This window comes from Sturnus vulgaris, unplaced genomic scaffold (assembly GCF_052056855.1).
Source record: "Sturnus vulgaris isolate bStuVul1 unplaced genomic scaffold, bStuVul1.hap1 Scaffold_195, whole genome shotgun sequence".
NCBI classification, from domain to species: Eukaryota; Metazoa; Chordata; class Aves; order Passeriformes; family Sturnidae; genus Sturnus; species Sturnus vulgaris.
The window spans coordinates 15,257,225-15,273,583 of record NW_028276170.1 but is presented as its reverse complement, the minus strand read 5'-3'; the positions used below and the strand labels follow the sequence as shown (position 1 = coordinate 15,273,583).

General features: G+C 54.6%; 1 protein-coding gene across 4 annotated transcripts; it reads right to left on the bottom strand.

Annotated features, from left to right (window-relative positions):
* Window positions 1-2,925: 2,925 nt before the first annotated feature.
* On the bottom strand, window positions 2,926-8,439 carry LOC148218119 (class I histocompatibility antigen, F10 alpha chain-like). Of its 4 annotated transcripts, none has more exons than XM_088158063.1 (8): window positions 8,170-8,439; window positions 5,071-5,334; window positions 4,548-4,823; window positions 4,044-4,316; window positions 3,847-3,951; window positions 3,724-3,759; window positions 3,554-3,604; window positions 2,926-3,198 (listed from the first exon to the last, which is right to left on the bottom strand). In XM_088158063.1, the coding sequence occupies exons 2-8, from the start codon at window positions 5,267-5,269 to the stop codon at window positions 3,185-3,187; spliced, it is 954 nt and encodes a 317-aa protein (XP_088014189.1). In that variant the 5' UTR covers window positions 5,270-5,334; window positions 8,170-8,439; the 3' UTR covers window positions 2,926-3,184. The 4 variants fall into 4 exon arrangements, with proteins under 4 accessions (XP_088014189.1, XP_088014186.1, XP_088014187.1 ...); XM_088158060.1 differs by lacking the exon at window positions 8,170-8,439 and adding an exon at window positions 6,044-6,163; XM_088158061.1 differs by lacking the exon at window positions 8,170-8,439 and adding an exon at window positions 6,044-6,163 and having other exon boundaries at window positions 2,926-3,201; window positions 3,572-3,604.
* Window positions 8,440-16,359: the final 7,920 nt, after the last annotated feature.

Below are 16,359 nucleotides of genomic sequence, written 5' to 3'. Positions count from 1 at the left end.
GAGGACCATTCCACGTCCTGCTAACCACCCTCACCTCAGTCAAAGTTGCTGGCAAAGGATCCTGGATTCACTGCTCCAGAGTTAAGAAGGGTTCTGCTCCGGAAACTACTAAAAGAACAGAGATTGATGCAGATAAAAATATGTTTTCAATTATTCCTCTTTTATGCCCAAAGAAATGTTCATAACAATCATTATTCTTCTTTGCATGATAGCCAACTGTGCAAGACATTTCTACTGTTAGATATTTATCTATTATTAGATATTTATCTGCTGATAAATATTTCTTATTGTTATTTACTATATTTTAGATACTTATCCATTATTAAACACCTATTATTAGCAAATATTTAGAATAGAGACTTGACAAGGTAAAGGCCTTGTTAAGCCTTTAAAGGGGGGAAAAGATGCCTTAATTTTCAACTTTCATATTTTTCAGATTCTGTGCTGCCCTAGTGCGTGACTCTGAACTTCAAATAAAGTGTTAGCAAGTTCTCTTCACAGCTTAGTTAGACAAAACAATCCTTTTCCAGCCTGAGAGCCAAGGACACCGTTGCAGCTTCAGGCCCAAAAATTGTGAACAACAATGAATTGAGGAGAGCAATCTGGGTGAATGGGACTTCATAACCTGGAGCTCCAATTGAACAATTAACCCCAAGATGTAAATCGACCAAAACTGATAAAAGTGTGAAAATCTGTGACCGCTCGTCCATCTTGGGTAGAGCCACGGCCGGGCTCTTGTACTGCCCAAGGTGAATCCTTTGAAGGCCTTTTAGTAAAAACCTCCTTGACTCCTTTAACTCTGTCCAGCCTCTCTAGACATCAGTTAGAGATTCCCCAGTGACCCTGGTGATCCGTGGTCCTGGTGATCCGTGTTGGGAACACACCTGGCTGGGGGGGCTCCACATCATCCTGGCTCCCTGTGGACACCTGGATGAATGCAGGGGCAGGAACGTCCATTGGGGCCCAAACTGACATTGGGAATTCCTTGGGGAGAGCAGATTTGTTGACTTCAAGCCAAAAAAAAATCTTCTGCATTCAGTCCTATCTTCTGGTGGCATGCAGGAATACTGAATGGTCTCGGGGGTCTTTTCCAACCTCAGTGATTCTACGGTTTTTATTTCCTATTGCCCAGGGGTGTCTTCTGCAGCCAAATACTGATGAACTGGAGCAAAGACCAAGATTTTAGAGACAGTGGGGTTCTTCCCTCCCACCAAAGTACATGGATCCTCAGCTGGCATGGACAAGGAAATCCCTTTCTTTTGGCCTTGATTTGCTTTTCATTTTTCTTCATGGGGTAAAAATAAAAAAATAAAAGTTCTTCTTGGGGTAAAAACAAAGACATTGAACTGAGACATGGGTGGGGACGTGGGGGGATGTAGTAATTATGTTGAGATGGACATGACTGGCATCATCAGCAGTCCTTTATTAAAAACTTTTCATGCCTTATTTCAATGGACTTCTCTTAGGCAACTCTGACTCCTTCCCTCACAGGCAGCTCCACACAGCTCTGACTCCTCCTCTCTCTGCAAGTTTCCTTCTTCCTTCTACATGACTGGCTAAACCTCATCCTGTCCCTTACCCAGCCACCTAACCCTGTCACAACAACTTCTTATCTCATCTGCCCCTTGCACAGCCCCATGTCCCTTCTCTCCTCACAGCACAGCCAGCAGACTCCACCCCAAACTGCAGCAGATCCTCAGTCTCAAGCTCCAACTGCCAGTGTGACTGTGACTAGTGGCCAGCTAGCCCACTCTTTTATAAAACACCCATCCTCATTGGGCAGGCAAGGCTGTTTGCACTCCTCAGTAATCAGTACAGGTGTAATTCATTGGGAAAGATTGCCTTCTGCACTATCCTTTCAACTTATCTTCCCACACTTATTCTGTAAGGCTTTTCTTATTTCCTATAGTTATGGTCACCATCATCTCATGGTCATGGTCACCTCACAGTCACCTCATGGTCACAATTGTCTCACAGCCATGGTTGTGTCATGATCATCTCATGGTCTTGATCACCACATAGCCATGGTGTGTTGTGGTCATCTCGTGGTCACCTCTTGGTCAAGATGTGTCATGGTCACAGTCATGATCATCTCATGGCCTTCAGGATTTCATGGCCGTGGTGGTGTCATGGCAATCTCGTGGTCATCTCATTGTCACCATCATCTTGTGGTCCTCTCATGGTCACGGCCATCTCATGGTCATGGTCATTTCCTGATCATCATCATCTTATGCTCACGGTCATCTCACTGTAATGGTCACCTCATGATCATGTCACTGTCACCTCATGGTCATCTCATGGCCACGACCACATCAGGGTCACCCCAAGGCCATGGTTGTTTCATGGCCAACCCATGGTCATCTCTTGGTCCAAATCATCTCTTGGTCAGGGCTGTGGTTGTGTCATGGTCACTCTCATCTCACGGCCATCTCATGCTCGTGTCATGGCCAGGGAACTTCTCCAAGATCCCGAGCCCCGATTTTGGGACACTCAAGGACCTTTGGGGACAATGAGGCCTGGTCTGACCCCTCCCCCCATCCCACTGCCCCTCCAGGAGCCCAACGCAGCCAAACCCTCCTGGGGACACCTTGGACATGGGACACAGAGCAGGAAATGAATCCTGGGGGATGGAGCTGGATGTAGCTGGCACGTTCCAGTTCTAGTCCTGCTGTCGCCGTTCTGCTCCTGGTGTGCCCAAACTGTTCCCAGTGTCCCCATTACACTCCTGCTGTCCTCAACTTGATTTTGGTGTCCCCATCCTGCTCCTGCTGTCTCCAACCTGCTCCTGGTGTCCCCATTCCCATTCCTGCTGTTTCCATCTCTGCCCCTCCTGTCCCTATCCCCAGCCCTGCCCCTAGTGTCCCCATCCTTGTCCCCAGTGTCCCCATCCCCATTCCTGGCTCCCAGAGAGGAACTGCTGGACACTGGAGGAGGGAACTCGGATTTATTGCTCAAAGCAGGATTTATTGCCCCAAGCAGGATTTACTGCCCCAAAGCAGGATAATTTCACAGCAGAACTAAAGCATTGGGAATATTTGTGGTTCCTGGCTTCAAAACACTGGAAAATCAGAAATGGATCCATTAGCAAAAGCTGTGGGTGTCTGGGAGCAGCAGGATGAGCTCTGCTGGCAGCTCTTGGTTTCCTGGGAAGAAGGAAGGGGCTGGATCCAGCTCCATGGATCACTCAGGCAGTGATTCCTGCTGGGATGAGAAAAGATGGTGTCACCCTGTCCCTGTCTGCATCCCGCAGGATGGACCTGGCTGGAGCCCATGGAGAGCAGGAGCTCCTTCAGAATTCTACCTGATCCCCCTCCAATCCTGCTCTATCCATCCTGCCCCAGTAGCCCTCCGGAATCCCTCCCTGATCCTGCCCCATTCATCCATCCATCCATCCATCCATCCATCCATCCATCCATCCATCCATCCATCCATCTCCCGTTTTAGAATCCAGCCCCAACCCCACTTCACAATTCCATCTGATCCTGCTCTGATCCAGAATTCCTCCATGATCCCAATCTGTCCATCCTGCCCCAGTCCTCCTCTGGAATCTCACCCTGATCCCACTCTGTACCTGCATTCAAGCCGTTGGTTCCCACATCTTTTCCTGCAGAAAGAGAAGATCCATGAGATTCCAGCACGGATCACACACTGGGATTAACCCCAGGATCCATCCTAGGATCCACAAAGAGGGGATCCAGAGCTGGATCCACCACTGGTACTCACCGGCTGCTATGTTGTATCCATTCCTGTCCCTCCTCCCTGTGGAAAAAGAGTAGGATCAGTGTTGGTGGTACAGGATTCCCAGAACGGTGCCGGGTGGATCCCGTCCCCCATCCCGTGTTTTACCAGATTGGCGCTTCCAGACAATGAATCCAATGAGGACAATGAGGATGATGATGGCAGCGATGGACACAGCAACCACCACGACGAGATTCCCGCCAGAAGTTGGGTCTGGGAAATGCAGGATGGTGAGGAGAGGGAGGGGAATCCCCAATGGGGAATTCCAAATTCCCAATTCCCACATTCCACATTCCCAGCCTCACCCCAAGCGTAGATCCCGAGCTCTGACATTCCGGGATGCTCCACCCGGCACCGGTACTGCTCCCGCTCCTCCGGCCACGCCTCGATCCTGGCCCAGGTGTGGAAGGTGCCATCGCTGTTGGGAACGATCCCGCCCCACTCCGTCTCCTGATCCCAGATTTCATCCCCCTTCATCCAGTTGACTGCAATGGAGCTGGGATAGAATCCGTACGCGTGGCAGGACAAGATCAGCGTCCCGTGTTCCTCTTTTCCAGACACATGGACATCAGGGGGCTCTGGAATGGGATAACGGTGAGAGACATCCATGGAATTCCATGGGAATGGGATGGGGGTAAGATCAGCCCCTGGAATTTCCACTGGAATGGGATGGGGCTGAGATCTGCCCCTGGAATTCCCACTGGAATTGGATGGAGGTGAGATTTGCCCATGGAATTCCCACAGGAATTATCATGTTCCCAAGTTCCTCACTCCTAAATTCCACATTCCCAAAGGAATTCTGCTCCCACCTTTGTGGCCCAGCTCCTTCTGTCCGTATCTGACGTATTTCTGGAGCCGTTCTGGGCAGATGTGCCCCAGGTAATTCGTCCAGCTCTCAGCATTGTTCCCTTCACGTTCCCAGCGACTCCTGGTGATCTCAGCAGCGCTGTCGGCAGCCACGAATTTCCTGGATCCCAGGTCAAAGGAGGTGAAATCCTGCCCATTGTAGCCATCCCGGTAGGATCCACGGACACTCCCGTCAGACAGGAGGTCACAGCCGAAAAGCCGCTGTACAGTGTGGAGACCTGGGAGGATTGTACCCACAGAGAGCCATGGAATTGTGTCCCAGCCCCATAGAGCCCCATTCCAACCCCAGAGTCTGATGGAGACCCACAGAGCCTGATTCCAACCCCATGGATCCACATCCCAGCCCATGGATCACAAGATATCCCATACCAGCCTAATGGATGGATCCCCATCTCAGCCCATTGGTACCCTGTGAATCCACATCCAAGCCCCATAAATCCCAGCCCCACAGATCCCCTCACTCACCTCCACTCTGGTTGTACCAGTCTTGCAGTATATGCAGGTTCCCAGCAGCCACGTTCTGGCTCCTCTCACAGATCTGGTTCTTCCTATCCCAAAATCCCTGCTCGGCTCCATCCTTTATCCACTGTGTCAGTGGCTGCATCCGGCCCCTCTCGCTGTCGTAGCGTGTGAGGGGGATCCCATCCAGGTATCCAATGGACATGAACTGGGGGATCCCTGGGCTGGGCTCTGACACCGCCACATCCAGGTAACGCAGGGAGTGGAGAACTGGAGGGACACAGAGATTTGGGGGGGTTGAGGGGGTCATGGATCAATGAAAGAGGAACTGGGATAGCCGGGAAGGGAGTGCATTCCAGTGTCCAGGAATGGGGGCTCAGGGGACCCCCAGTATCAAGGAAAGGGGGATACAAAGACTGGGAGAGGCGGGATGGGGGATCCAGGTGGCCTCTGTGCCCAGGAAAGGGGGTCCAGAGATCCCCGGAGTTGAGGGAAAGGGGATCTGGGAGCTGGGACAGGCAGGAATGGAGGTCCGGGGGATCCAAAGGTCAAGGAAAAGGGCGGGACTGGGGTCTGGGAAAAGCGAGATGCCCGAAAAGGGGGTGCAGGGGGTCCCAGGCCCGGAAACGGAGATTCAGGGATGTCCCAGTGCCCAGGAATGGGGGCTCAGAAGGTCTCCCATGCTGCGATTCGGGGTTCAGAGGGATCCTGATCGCCAGGAATTGGGAGATCATGGGGGTCCCGGTGCTATGTAATGGGGCGCAGGGAATTCCCGGTTCCAGGAAATGCATGATCACAGAGGTCTCCATGCCCAGGAATGGGGGTTCAGGGGGGTCCTGGTGCCGGGGAAGGGGATGGGGGGAGTCACAAGACCCAAAATGTGGCTATGTGGGGGGTTCCCGAGTCCAGGAATGAAGGTTTAGGGTTTAGTCTGGAAATGGCAGTTCAGGGAGATCGCGATTTCGGGGGCCCCACTCACCTCTCGTCGCGCCCCCCGGGTCCCCCAGCAGCCCCAGGAGCCCCAAGAGCAGCCCCAGCGCTGGAGCCATCGCGCTGCTCCGCTGCGGGCCCGCCCCCAGTACCGGCCCCCAGTACCGGCCCCGGCCCCAGCACCGGCCCCGCCCTCAGCTCTGACTCCAACCCCCCCCCCCCATTCCTGCCTCCATATCCTGTTCACCAATGGAAGATCGATATTTAAGTGACGTCACCGGTCGCCGGGGTAGATCCCGGTCTCGCAGGTTGGGACGCGGAAGCGAACGAGACCGAGGGAGCGCGGCGGGGAGTAGGGACGGGGGAATCCCAGAGAACTCCTCTGGATCCCCGCTGCGACCCCCCTGGAGCTCTCTGAGAACCACCTGGGACTCCCTGAAACCCCCCTTAAGAAAGCGCCGGGAGTGGAGAACAGGGGAGACACGGAAATTTGGGAGATCTGGGGGTGCAAAGGAGAAGGAAAAAGGCGGGTCTGGGGTCTGGGAAGGGCGGGATGCCCGAGAAGGGGGTGCAGGGGGTCCCAGTACACGTGACGGGGATCCAGGAGGGGGTCCCAGTAATGAATACGGAGGTGCAGGGGGGTCCCCATGCCCAGTAATGGGGGTTCAGGGGGTCCCGGGGTCAAGGAAAGGGGGGTGAAGGCAATGGGGGGTCCAGAGGGTCCCTGTGCCCAGGAAAAGGGGTGCAGGGGTTGAGGAAAGTTGAGAGTGGGGGCTGGGAAAGGCAGGAATGGGGATCCAGGGGGTCCCGAGGTAAAGGAAAAAGGGGACTGGAGTCTCCGAGAGGGAGAGGGTCGGGAAAGGGGGTGCAGGGAGGCTATGGATTCTGGATAAGGGGCTGCAAGGGGATCTCCGTGCTGGATAACGGGGTGCAGGGTGGTCCTGGTGCGTTAGAATAGAGGGTTAGGAAGGGTTTAATTCCTGGATTTGGGGTCGCACAAGGATCCTGGTGCGGAATGTGGGTTCAGGGGGTCCTAGTGCCGGACAATGGGGTGCAGTGGGTCCTGGTGCCCAGAAATGGGGTTCAGGCGAGTTCCCTTGCCGAGCATGAGGGTTCAGGAGGGTTCCAGGAGCTTTCAGGACCGGGGAAGTGGGTACAGGGGGGTCCCGGTGCCCCGAAATGAACGTTCGAGGGGGTCTCTGTGCCCAGGAAGGGGGGTTCGCCTGAAAATGGAAGTGCAGGAGGGTCTCAGTGCCCAAAAATGGGGGTTCAGGGGGTTTCCGTGCTGGGGAATGCATGTTAAGGGGGAGTTTCCTTCCTGGAATTCGGGGCTCAAGGGGGTTCCGGTGCCCGAAAATGAAGGTTCAGGGGGTGCCAGTTGTGGGAAATAAAAAGGTATAAAACTCTCAGAAAGCTGTGTGAAAGCAAATCTCAGGATGGAGAAATACAAGAATGCTGAAGATTCAAGGACATGAAACAATAGGGCTGCGAGCTGTGTAGAGATAGGAAAATGTTAAGCAAGATAGTAGAAATATGTAAGCTTAATAATCAACCTTTATCCATTGTTTTAAGCTATTACAAGCAAGTAGTGTTCAAAACAAGATGTACGTGTAACTTTATTAATTGGCCTGAGCAAATGCTTGTCACCTTTTAATACTATTCATACTTTTAATGCTATTGGTCAGAAACTAGTTAAAAGACTTTGTAACAAAGAGAACTTCGCCTGCTGGGCTAGCAGCTGAAGCTGTTCCATCTCCCTTGCTTGGTTCTGTAAAATGAAACTGATGATTGTGATGGAATAAAGCTTCGAGACAACTGCTCCAGCGTTCCCGTCCTGTTGTTTGTATACATAGATTTATGTAAATATAAGAGAAAAAAAAATCCAGTAAAACCCAAGAGCCGATGATCAGAAATGCAGGTTCAGTGGGATCTCCATGCCAAATGAAGGGGTACGGGAAGGTCCCAATGCTAGGGAAGGAGGTATGGAAAGTTCTCGGTGCCAGATGTGGGGGTACAGGAGGGTCCCAGTGCTGGGAAAGGGGACTGAGGGGGGACACAGGACCCAAAATGGGCATTCAAGGGGTTCTGCTGCCCGGGAATGGAGGTTTACGGGGTTCCCGGTGCCCGGGAATTGCGGTTCAGGGGGGGGTCCCGGTTTCGGGGGGTCCCACTCACCTCTCGTCGCCACCCCTCCGGACCCCCAGGAGCCCCAAGAGAAGCCCCAGACCCAGCGCTGGAGCCATCGCAGCTGTCCCCGGTCGCAGCTGTGGCGCAGTTCGAGAGATGCGAAAGTGAAAGTGCCCGAGGGAGCGCGGGGGGGAGGGGAAAAGGGGGAATTCCAGGAAATTCACCTGGATCCACCCCCTGGGATCCCTCTGGATCGCGCCGCCGCCTCCCCGGGCTCCGGCCGCTGCCGCCGCTGCCGGGCCCGCACAGACGCTGCCACAATGGCGCCTTTGCTGCTCTGCCCAATCAGCGCGCGACAACCAGGAGTGACATTGGCACAATCAGCCAATGGCAGCGAGGGCCGGGCTCTGCACACGGCCCAGCCTCGGCCCGCGCTCTCAGGGCCCCCCGGGCTGTGGGAGGGCAAAGGCGGAGATGAGGAACAGCCCTGGAACGGGCCCGGGCCCGAGCCGCCATTGGCCTGGAAACAAACAAAGTTCTCCGCAGCTCCCGGCACGCCTTTCCCAGCCCTGCGTGTTCGCTGGCACTGTGATAAGTGATAAAAAATTCCTAGTAATCATAAAAGTATTGGGGCTTGTATAAACCAGAGTACTAAAGTCTGAAGTGAAGCATGGACACTAGGTAAAGGAAAATATATTATTACGTCATTCTGTTTTAAATCCCCTTGTTATGAATATTATGCTTTTCAAATAAGTTTTATTCACTACCAGCTTGCAAAATCAGACTTCCCGATAATCCTTCCTACATTTGTTTGATCAGTGCTGCCTATCTACAAAAACCAGACTTTCCTGGTGTTTATCTACAAAGACCAGATGGTTTTCTGTGAGACTGACGAATGCCCAGGGACTTTGTGAATTTGAATATGGATATTTATTCGACCACCAGTACTTACCTGGCAAAATGATGACAGCAAAAACACAAAGATTATTGATTACAACGAGAGACCGTACAATAAGAGGCTGCAAACCAAGGTTCGATGGAGCGTGGAGTGCACGGTGACTCCTCACGTTCTCCAGCACTGCTTGACCTGTCTATATCAAATAACGCAATCTAAATTTTGTTGAATATCGAGACTGTAGTTTCTCATTTATAACAGCACCTACTCAGCAGGAAGCCCTGGAGCCTCACTTCTCCTATTCCCTATTTAGGAGCATCAGTGCATGGCTTTGATTGCCCCCAAATTGGGAAAACTTCCCCAAACCCCTGTGGATGAGTGGAGGAGGGGAGAGATTTCTGGCAGAAAACTCCAAAAACTCAGAGCAGGATAATGAGAAGTAAATGAAGACCCTTCAAACCAGCTTTCCCCCACTCCTCTCTCCTTCCAGCTGCACCTCCTACCCCAGCAGTGAAGGGTGGGAGAAACGACGCTCACTTTGTAAAATTTTAAAGGTTTATTAAAGGTTAGCAAAAAAATACAGCAAAAGACTGAATTAGGAGAAAAATCAGCGCTGGAAGCACAGGACTAAAGCAGCAGACCCGGGTGTGATTTGGGGGCCCAGCAGGGTCCCCGGGCCGCCCCCGCCCCCCCCGATCTCGGCCAACGGGTGCGAGCGGCGCGGCCCCGCTGCTGAGCACTGACCCCGCCCCGGGGGCCGCCGGGACCCCCCCGGAAAAAAACCGCACCTGCACCCCCCCCTTCAGTCCCTCCGACCTTCCCAGTCCTGGGGGAAAAGGGGGAAAGGGGAGGACCTGGGGCGGGATCACCCGGAGACCCCCGGGGTGAGGAGCAGGAGGAGGGGGGGGGGGATTGGGCTCGCGCTGAGTGGGGGGGTCCCGGGCGAGGATTTCGGGGGGGTTCGCTCGAGGAATTTTGGGGGTCCTCGTGCGACAGATCCTCCTGCAAAGGGCTCCTCTCGTGCCACCGTCTCCTTGTGTCACCCAGACCAGTTTGGGGAGCTCTTTGTGTCACTGAGAGGAATCTGGGGGCCCCTCGTGTCATTGAGAGCCCTGCGACTGTCACCAAGAGCTCCTCGAGTGCCACCAGCAGGAACGAGGGGTCTTCTAGTATCACCGAGAGCCCTGCGAGTGACAATGAGAGCCCTGTGTCACCAAGAGCCCCTCAAGTGCCCCCAGCTCCTTGTGCCATCAGGAGCCCCTGGAGTGCCACCAGCTCCTCGTATCACCGAGAGCCCCTCGTGCCACCAGGACCTCGTGCCAGAGAATTTGGGCAGAGTCTCTGTGCCACCCGGAGCCCCTGCGTGTCACCAGCCCCGTGCCAGGGTCCCCAGTGTCACCGGGGTCTCTCTCTGTGTCACACACCAGGAACCGACCCCCCCTACGAGCACCAGGACCCCCGAATTTAACCGTCCTCGTGCACCGGGACCCCCTCAGGACCCTCGAGTTTCCTCTCTCCCCTCCTCGTGCACCGGCATCACCGGACCGCCCCCCCTTTCCCGAGGAATCGCCGGAGACCCCCTCCATCAATCACCGGGCACCGGGACCACCAGAGGACCTCCCCCATCAATCAGCACCGTCACCGTGCACCGGGACTCCCCCCACCCATCGAGCAGTGACACCCCCTCATCGTGCACCGGGACCGCCGGACCCCCCCTCAAACATCGCCAGCCTCGGGCACCGAGATCACCGGAGACCCCTCCATGAGTCACCGGGACCCCCCCGTCATGCACCAGGACCAGCGGAGACCTCCCCAGGAATCACCGGACACCCCCTCACGAATGACCGGGCACCGGGACGCCCCCTCGGGCACCGGGACTGGAACCCCCCCCCCTCGTGTACCGACCACCCTCCGGTGCACAGGGCCCGGACCCCCCTTTGTGCCCCCCCTGCCCATCCCGGGGATTCCGCCCCTCCCCTTTGACTTCCCCCGGGAACAGGAGCGGGAATGGGGGGGGTGTGCGCTGGGGGGACACCGGGGTGTCCCCAGCACCGGGGGGCGTCCCTTGGGGCTCGCTCCTTTCCCCCCCTCCTCCGGTTATCACCAGGGACCCCCCCCCCCAATTTACCGGGGCTCCCCCTATTCACTGCCCCCCCGTTCACCGACCGCCCCAAAGTGCTGGGACCCCCCGGATACTTGGGACCCCCCCAGCGCGCCAGGATCCCCCCCACTCACTGCCCCTCCCCCATCTATGGGACCCCCCCCACTCACCGCTCCCCCCCGGTCACCAGGACCCCAAAATCCATGGGACTCCCCCCACACTCATCAAGACTCCCCCCAAATCCATGGGACCCCTCCCTCCCCCCCACTCACCACCCCCTTCTCAGCACTCCCCGGGCCCTCCCCATTGATCGAACGCCCCCATGGCCCCCCCAGCCCCTCACCCTCGCATTGGGCCCCCCCGGGGCCGAGGCAGAGCCCTCCCTGAGGGACACCCCTCATCCCCGGCCTGCAGCCGCCCATGGAGCCGCTGACCACAACTCCCTGCCTGCGTCCATCCGGCCAATTCCTCTGGCCCCGCACAGCCCAGCCTGCAAAGCCAGCACCTGCTGGGCACCTGCTCCATGCCACTTCCAGGGGCTTGGGCTGCTGAAGGGCTGCTGGGCTGGGCCCTTTGTGACACAGGGCCGTTCTATCGGGTTCCTGGGTGCTGTTGGCCATTCTGTTGTCCTGGTGACATGGCACAGCCCCGCCCTGCAGGGGTATATACGGGGCACAGGGCCCTGCGCTGCCCAGCGCCAGGAGTGCCACTGGCTCAGGAGGAAGCAGCTCCCGGGATCTCTGTGCTCCAGACAGTTGCACATGGAGAAGGAAAAGGTGAATCCCAACTCCAAAGCAGCCAGCCCCATGCCCAGCAGGCTGGAAGAGCAGGCCCTCAGCGGGCAGTGGCTGGGGACAGGCGACAGCTCAGGCCTGCAACCATGCAGCAACCTTAGCAACAGCTGCCATGAGGGATCCCAAGGGGAAGCCTGCATTGAGCAGGAGCTGTCCCCACTGAAACCACCAGAGACCATCAGGCATCCTGAGGGGAAGCCTGCATTGAGCAGGAAGTCTCCCTAAAAAAAACACCAGCAACCATTAGGAATCCTGTCCCGGCTGGGAGGGCTCTGCTCCCTGCGCGCACGAGGGGCGGCGTGGGCAGAGCACAGAGACCTTCCAGGGGCCTGCGGGAGGGACATTCGTGGCCAGCGCCTTCCAGCTGATCCTTGCTGTTTCCTGCTACCTCCAGGCCATGGCAAGAGCTGCCGTGTGGGATGGATGGGGCACGATGAAAGCAACCCCTTGGATGCTAATGCATGCAACAAGTCCTTTAAATGGTCAAAACACATGCCAAATTTTGTGATGCAAGACAGAAACAGCTGGAAGGGCTTGAAAATGTGTTCCAGGAACTCGTGATACGACAGAACTGGTGTTGCTTGGGAACTGTTCTTCCTCACCTCCTCCCTCATCTCCCTCATCTCCTCTTGGAGGCTCACAATTACAGCAGAGACATGAGCCTGCATTGGGCCTTGATCATACTCTCAAAATTTCTAAGCTTGTTGCTTGTTGGCAACAGAACCCACTGTCTCTGTTATTATCAGCATTAATTGTTGCAATGAAGGTGGTGTATTGAGATGGCCCCAGGTCTGTCAGATTGCACAACATCTGCCCTGTGCACCTGACCTTGTCAGGGTCATTGTCATGCTGTCCATCCCTCCCAAAGAGCACCTCCAGCACTGCCACTTCTCTCAGCTCTTGGATCCCTTCCTCAAGGGTCTTCCAGCACATTCTATGGTGGTGCTCCTGCATTCTCTCTCTGTGGACAAACCTCTCTCTCACACTCATTAAAAGCCACTCCCAGAAGGAAAGGAGGCCTGGCTCCCTTACAAATACCTGGTCCACACCTGAGTCCTGGGTCAAGAGTCTCAAATTCCTTGCCTCAGGACCATCCAGTTGCACACCTGTACCCATAAGATCTCACACCTGCAGTAACCAGGTTGTAAAAGCCTCACGGCCTTGTCACTCAATGTCTTTTTGCAGAGTATGGAGACTTTTCTACGACAGGGACTTGGTGATGATCTCAACCTCTGGCTCCCCTGCTGGTTGTGCGGGCCCTCCTTTCTTATCCTTATTAACTAGGTGCTTTGTTTCCATCTTAGACTTCTTTGTTTCCACAGGGGTGACTGCTGCTGTCTGTGAGTGCCCTTGTGGTACAGTTGGAACCTGGACAGATGTAATGTCTGTGGGTTCCACTGCTGCCCCATCAGACTCTCCCTCCTCAAGGCAGGGGGAGGGTTTCTCACCAGCTGGGGAAAGGTACTCCTTCAGAATCTGGCTCATCTCTTTCCCCTACCTACTCTGGGTGTTTCATTTCTGAAGTGGGCTGTGGGGCAGGGTCAGGCTCTGGGGCAGCATCCCAATTTCCTGGGGTAGGTATCAGGGTTGTTATCCAAATCAATGTCCCCTGTCTCTGACTGCTAAATAGAACAGGCATATCAGCAACACCAACCACTGTATGATATCATTAGCATTTAGAGTGGATCTGAACTCCTTCAAATCTGGTGGAGAGGACTTTAAAAAGTGGGTGATGGGTTGGGAATACATTTTCCCTGCTGACACTTCTTCACAGTAAGTACCATTATTGAAGTAAACCCCAAAACTACACACTCAGAGTGTGAAAGCTCTGAATCCATGTGATTGTCTTCCAGAGGAAGTTAAAAATCCATTAATTTCTCTGCTGATCAACCCACAGAATGAACTGGATAATAGCCACAATAACCTCAGTGATAAGACCCATGTTCAAAAAAGGGCTTGCAAATGGGAGAGATATAGCAGTGACCACATGGAGCCCAAACCAGGGTAAGCTGGACAGCATGGTGTCACCTACCACAAAACTTAGGTAACTCAAGAGAGCTGTTATTCCTTTTTCACCCTCCTCTCAATGCCCTCAGGCCCAAATCTGTCTTGGTTTGGAAGACAGGTATTTGCCAAAAGAGACAGTAGCCTCTCTTTGAAATGGAGAGTATAAACCCCCACTCCCTTCACTTTACTATAATTTTGAAATCAAGGGGCTCTCAGGCAAAGATATGGGGGGTAGGAATAGCAGTTCTTTACTAATATATCTAACAAGACAAACAAAAACAACAGCTATGAAATTAACAGCCAACAGAACAATAACTCAGTTCTAGCCCTTTTTTGGCCGCAGACACCCTCTCCTTGCCCTGCAGTTACCGGGGCTGTGGGCAGGTCCCGCCCCCGCAGCTGCGGGAGGACCGGGGCAATGGCTGCGGCCTCGTCCCGGGTGGGAGAGGGATGGGCAGAGACTTCTCTGCTCACGGTGTCGGTCACGGTGCCCAGCAGGGTGTCCGGAGCTGGGAGACCGAAAGCGGGAAAGGGAGCAGTGCGGTGTCCCACAGCAGAGAACGCGGCTCCCGGCGCTGGGATGGCGAGGGGGTGGGGCAGCAGCACCGGCGTCTTTCCTCCGACTCCACGAGCGAGAGAGAGACTCCCAAACCTCTCCTTTACCTGCTGCCTGCACATCGCGGTGTTTCCCCCTCTTCCCTCCCCCTCCCCTCGAGGGAAAACCAGCCGTCTGAGCCAGGGGGTAGCCACAGCTTCCTAGCATAACAATGGGGAAAATTCCACAGAGAGAAAAAGGGGAACACCCAACCTCCAACAAACAGTCATATTCACTTCATAATATTTGTATGTGTTATAGGGAAACAAAAGTATTTTGTCCATAGTTTAAAAAACGAGAAATTTTAGTTCATGACTTTTCTCCTTTCTTTATTTAGGATTTGACTTTTCTTTTTGTTTTATTTTGGTGGTTTTATATTGTTTCTGTGTGTATTACTATTTTGTCTTTGTTGTTGTTGTTGTTTTTTTCAATTTAGGAGCGAGAATAAAGTATCTGTAAAGTTTTATTCTAGGCATTGAAAGAGTTAATACCTTGCCCAGGCAGCAGAGGGTTTTGTGATTCTTATCAGGTGGGGCAGTCGGAGTTATTTAGGATAAAGAATCTTTCAAGGCCACGCTGGGGGCTGGGTGAGGACTGTAGGGTTTAGTCAGAGGAGCCGTGATGAGTTTCTGGTTTCATGGCTGTTCTCCGGCGCCCGCTGCACTCAATTCCAGCCACGGCCGGGGGTTCTTCCTCCACCCTGCCCAGCAGGGCACCACCAGAAGATAGGATTGAACACAGAAGATTTTCTGGGGTTGAAAGTCAACAAATCCACTCTCCCTAAGGAGTTCCCAATGACAGTTTGGGTCCCAATGGACGTTCCTGCCCCAGCATTCATCCAGGTGCCCACAGGGAGACAGGATGATGCAGAGCCCCCCCAGCCACGTGTCTGCCCAACACGGATCACCAGGACCACGGATCACCAGGGCTCTGCCCAACGGGGGTCACTGGGGATCATCCAACACCGATCCTCCCATGGGGGATGGAGCTGGAGCAGAGCACGAAGCTCTTCCCACACTTGGGACACTCACAGGGCTTCCCTTAGTGGTGACTCCGTTGGTGTTTGGTCAAGTGAGAGCTCTCGGAGAAGCTCTTCCCACACTCAGGACACTCGTAGGGCCTCTCCCCAGTGTGGATGCGCCGGTGGCTGATGAGGTGGGAGTTGCGTCTGAATCCCTTCCCGCAGTCAGGGCAGCGGAAGGGCCTCTCCTCTGTGTGAATCCGCTCATGTAGAAGGAGATTTGAGCTGGTCTGAAACCTCTTCCCACACTTGGGACACTCGTAGGGCCTCTCCCCAGTGTGGATGCGCTGGTGTTTTCTCAGACTGGAACTCCACCCAAAGTTCTTCCCACATTCCAAGCAGGTGTAGGGCCGTTCCCCTGCGTGGATCACCTGGTGCTGCATCAGATGAGAAATAGTCCTGAAGCTCTTCCTGCATTTCCCACACTCATAGGGCCGTTCCCCAGTGTGGATCCTCTGGTGCCGGATCAGATGGGAGCTCCACCTGAAACCCTTCCCACATTCCAAGCACTTGTGGGGCTTCTCCCCTCCAGGAGGCTTCTCCACCAGCTCTGAGCTCCGCCTGGATCTCCAGCCGCCTTCCTGGCTCAGGGAGGGTCTTTCCTCCTCACAGCTCCCTGGGCTGGGTTTGCAGCCCCTCCTCCTGAGGGATCTCCGGGGCTTTTCCTCGTCCTCCATCTGCCAATGCCTTGGGAATGAAAAATCCTGGTTTGGGGAGAGAACAAGAGAAAACAGCTCCTAGGACTGGGAGTTCCTCCTTGCCAAAGTGCAAATCACGAAGTCACTGTGCATCTTGTGTCTGTAAGAACCTCCAAAACATCAAGAT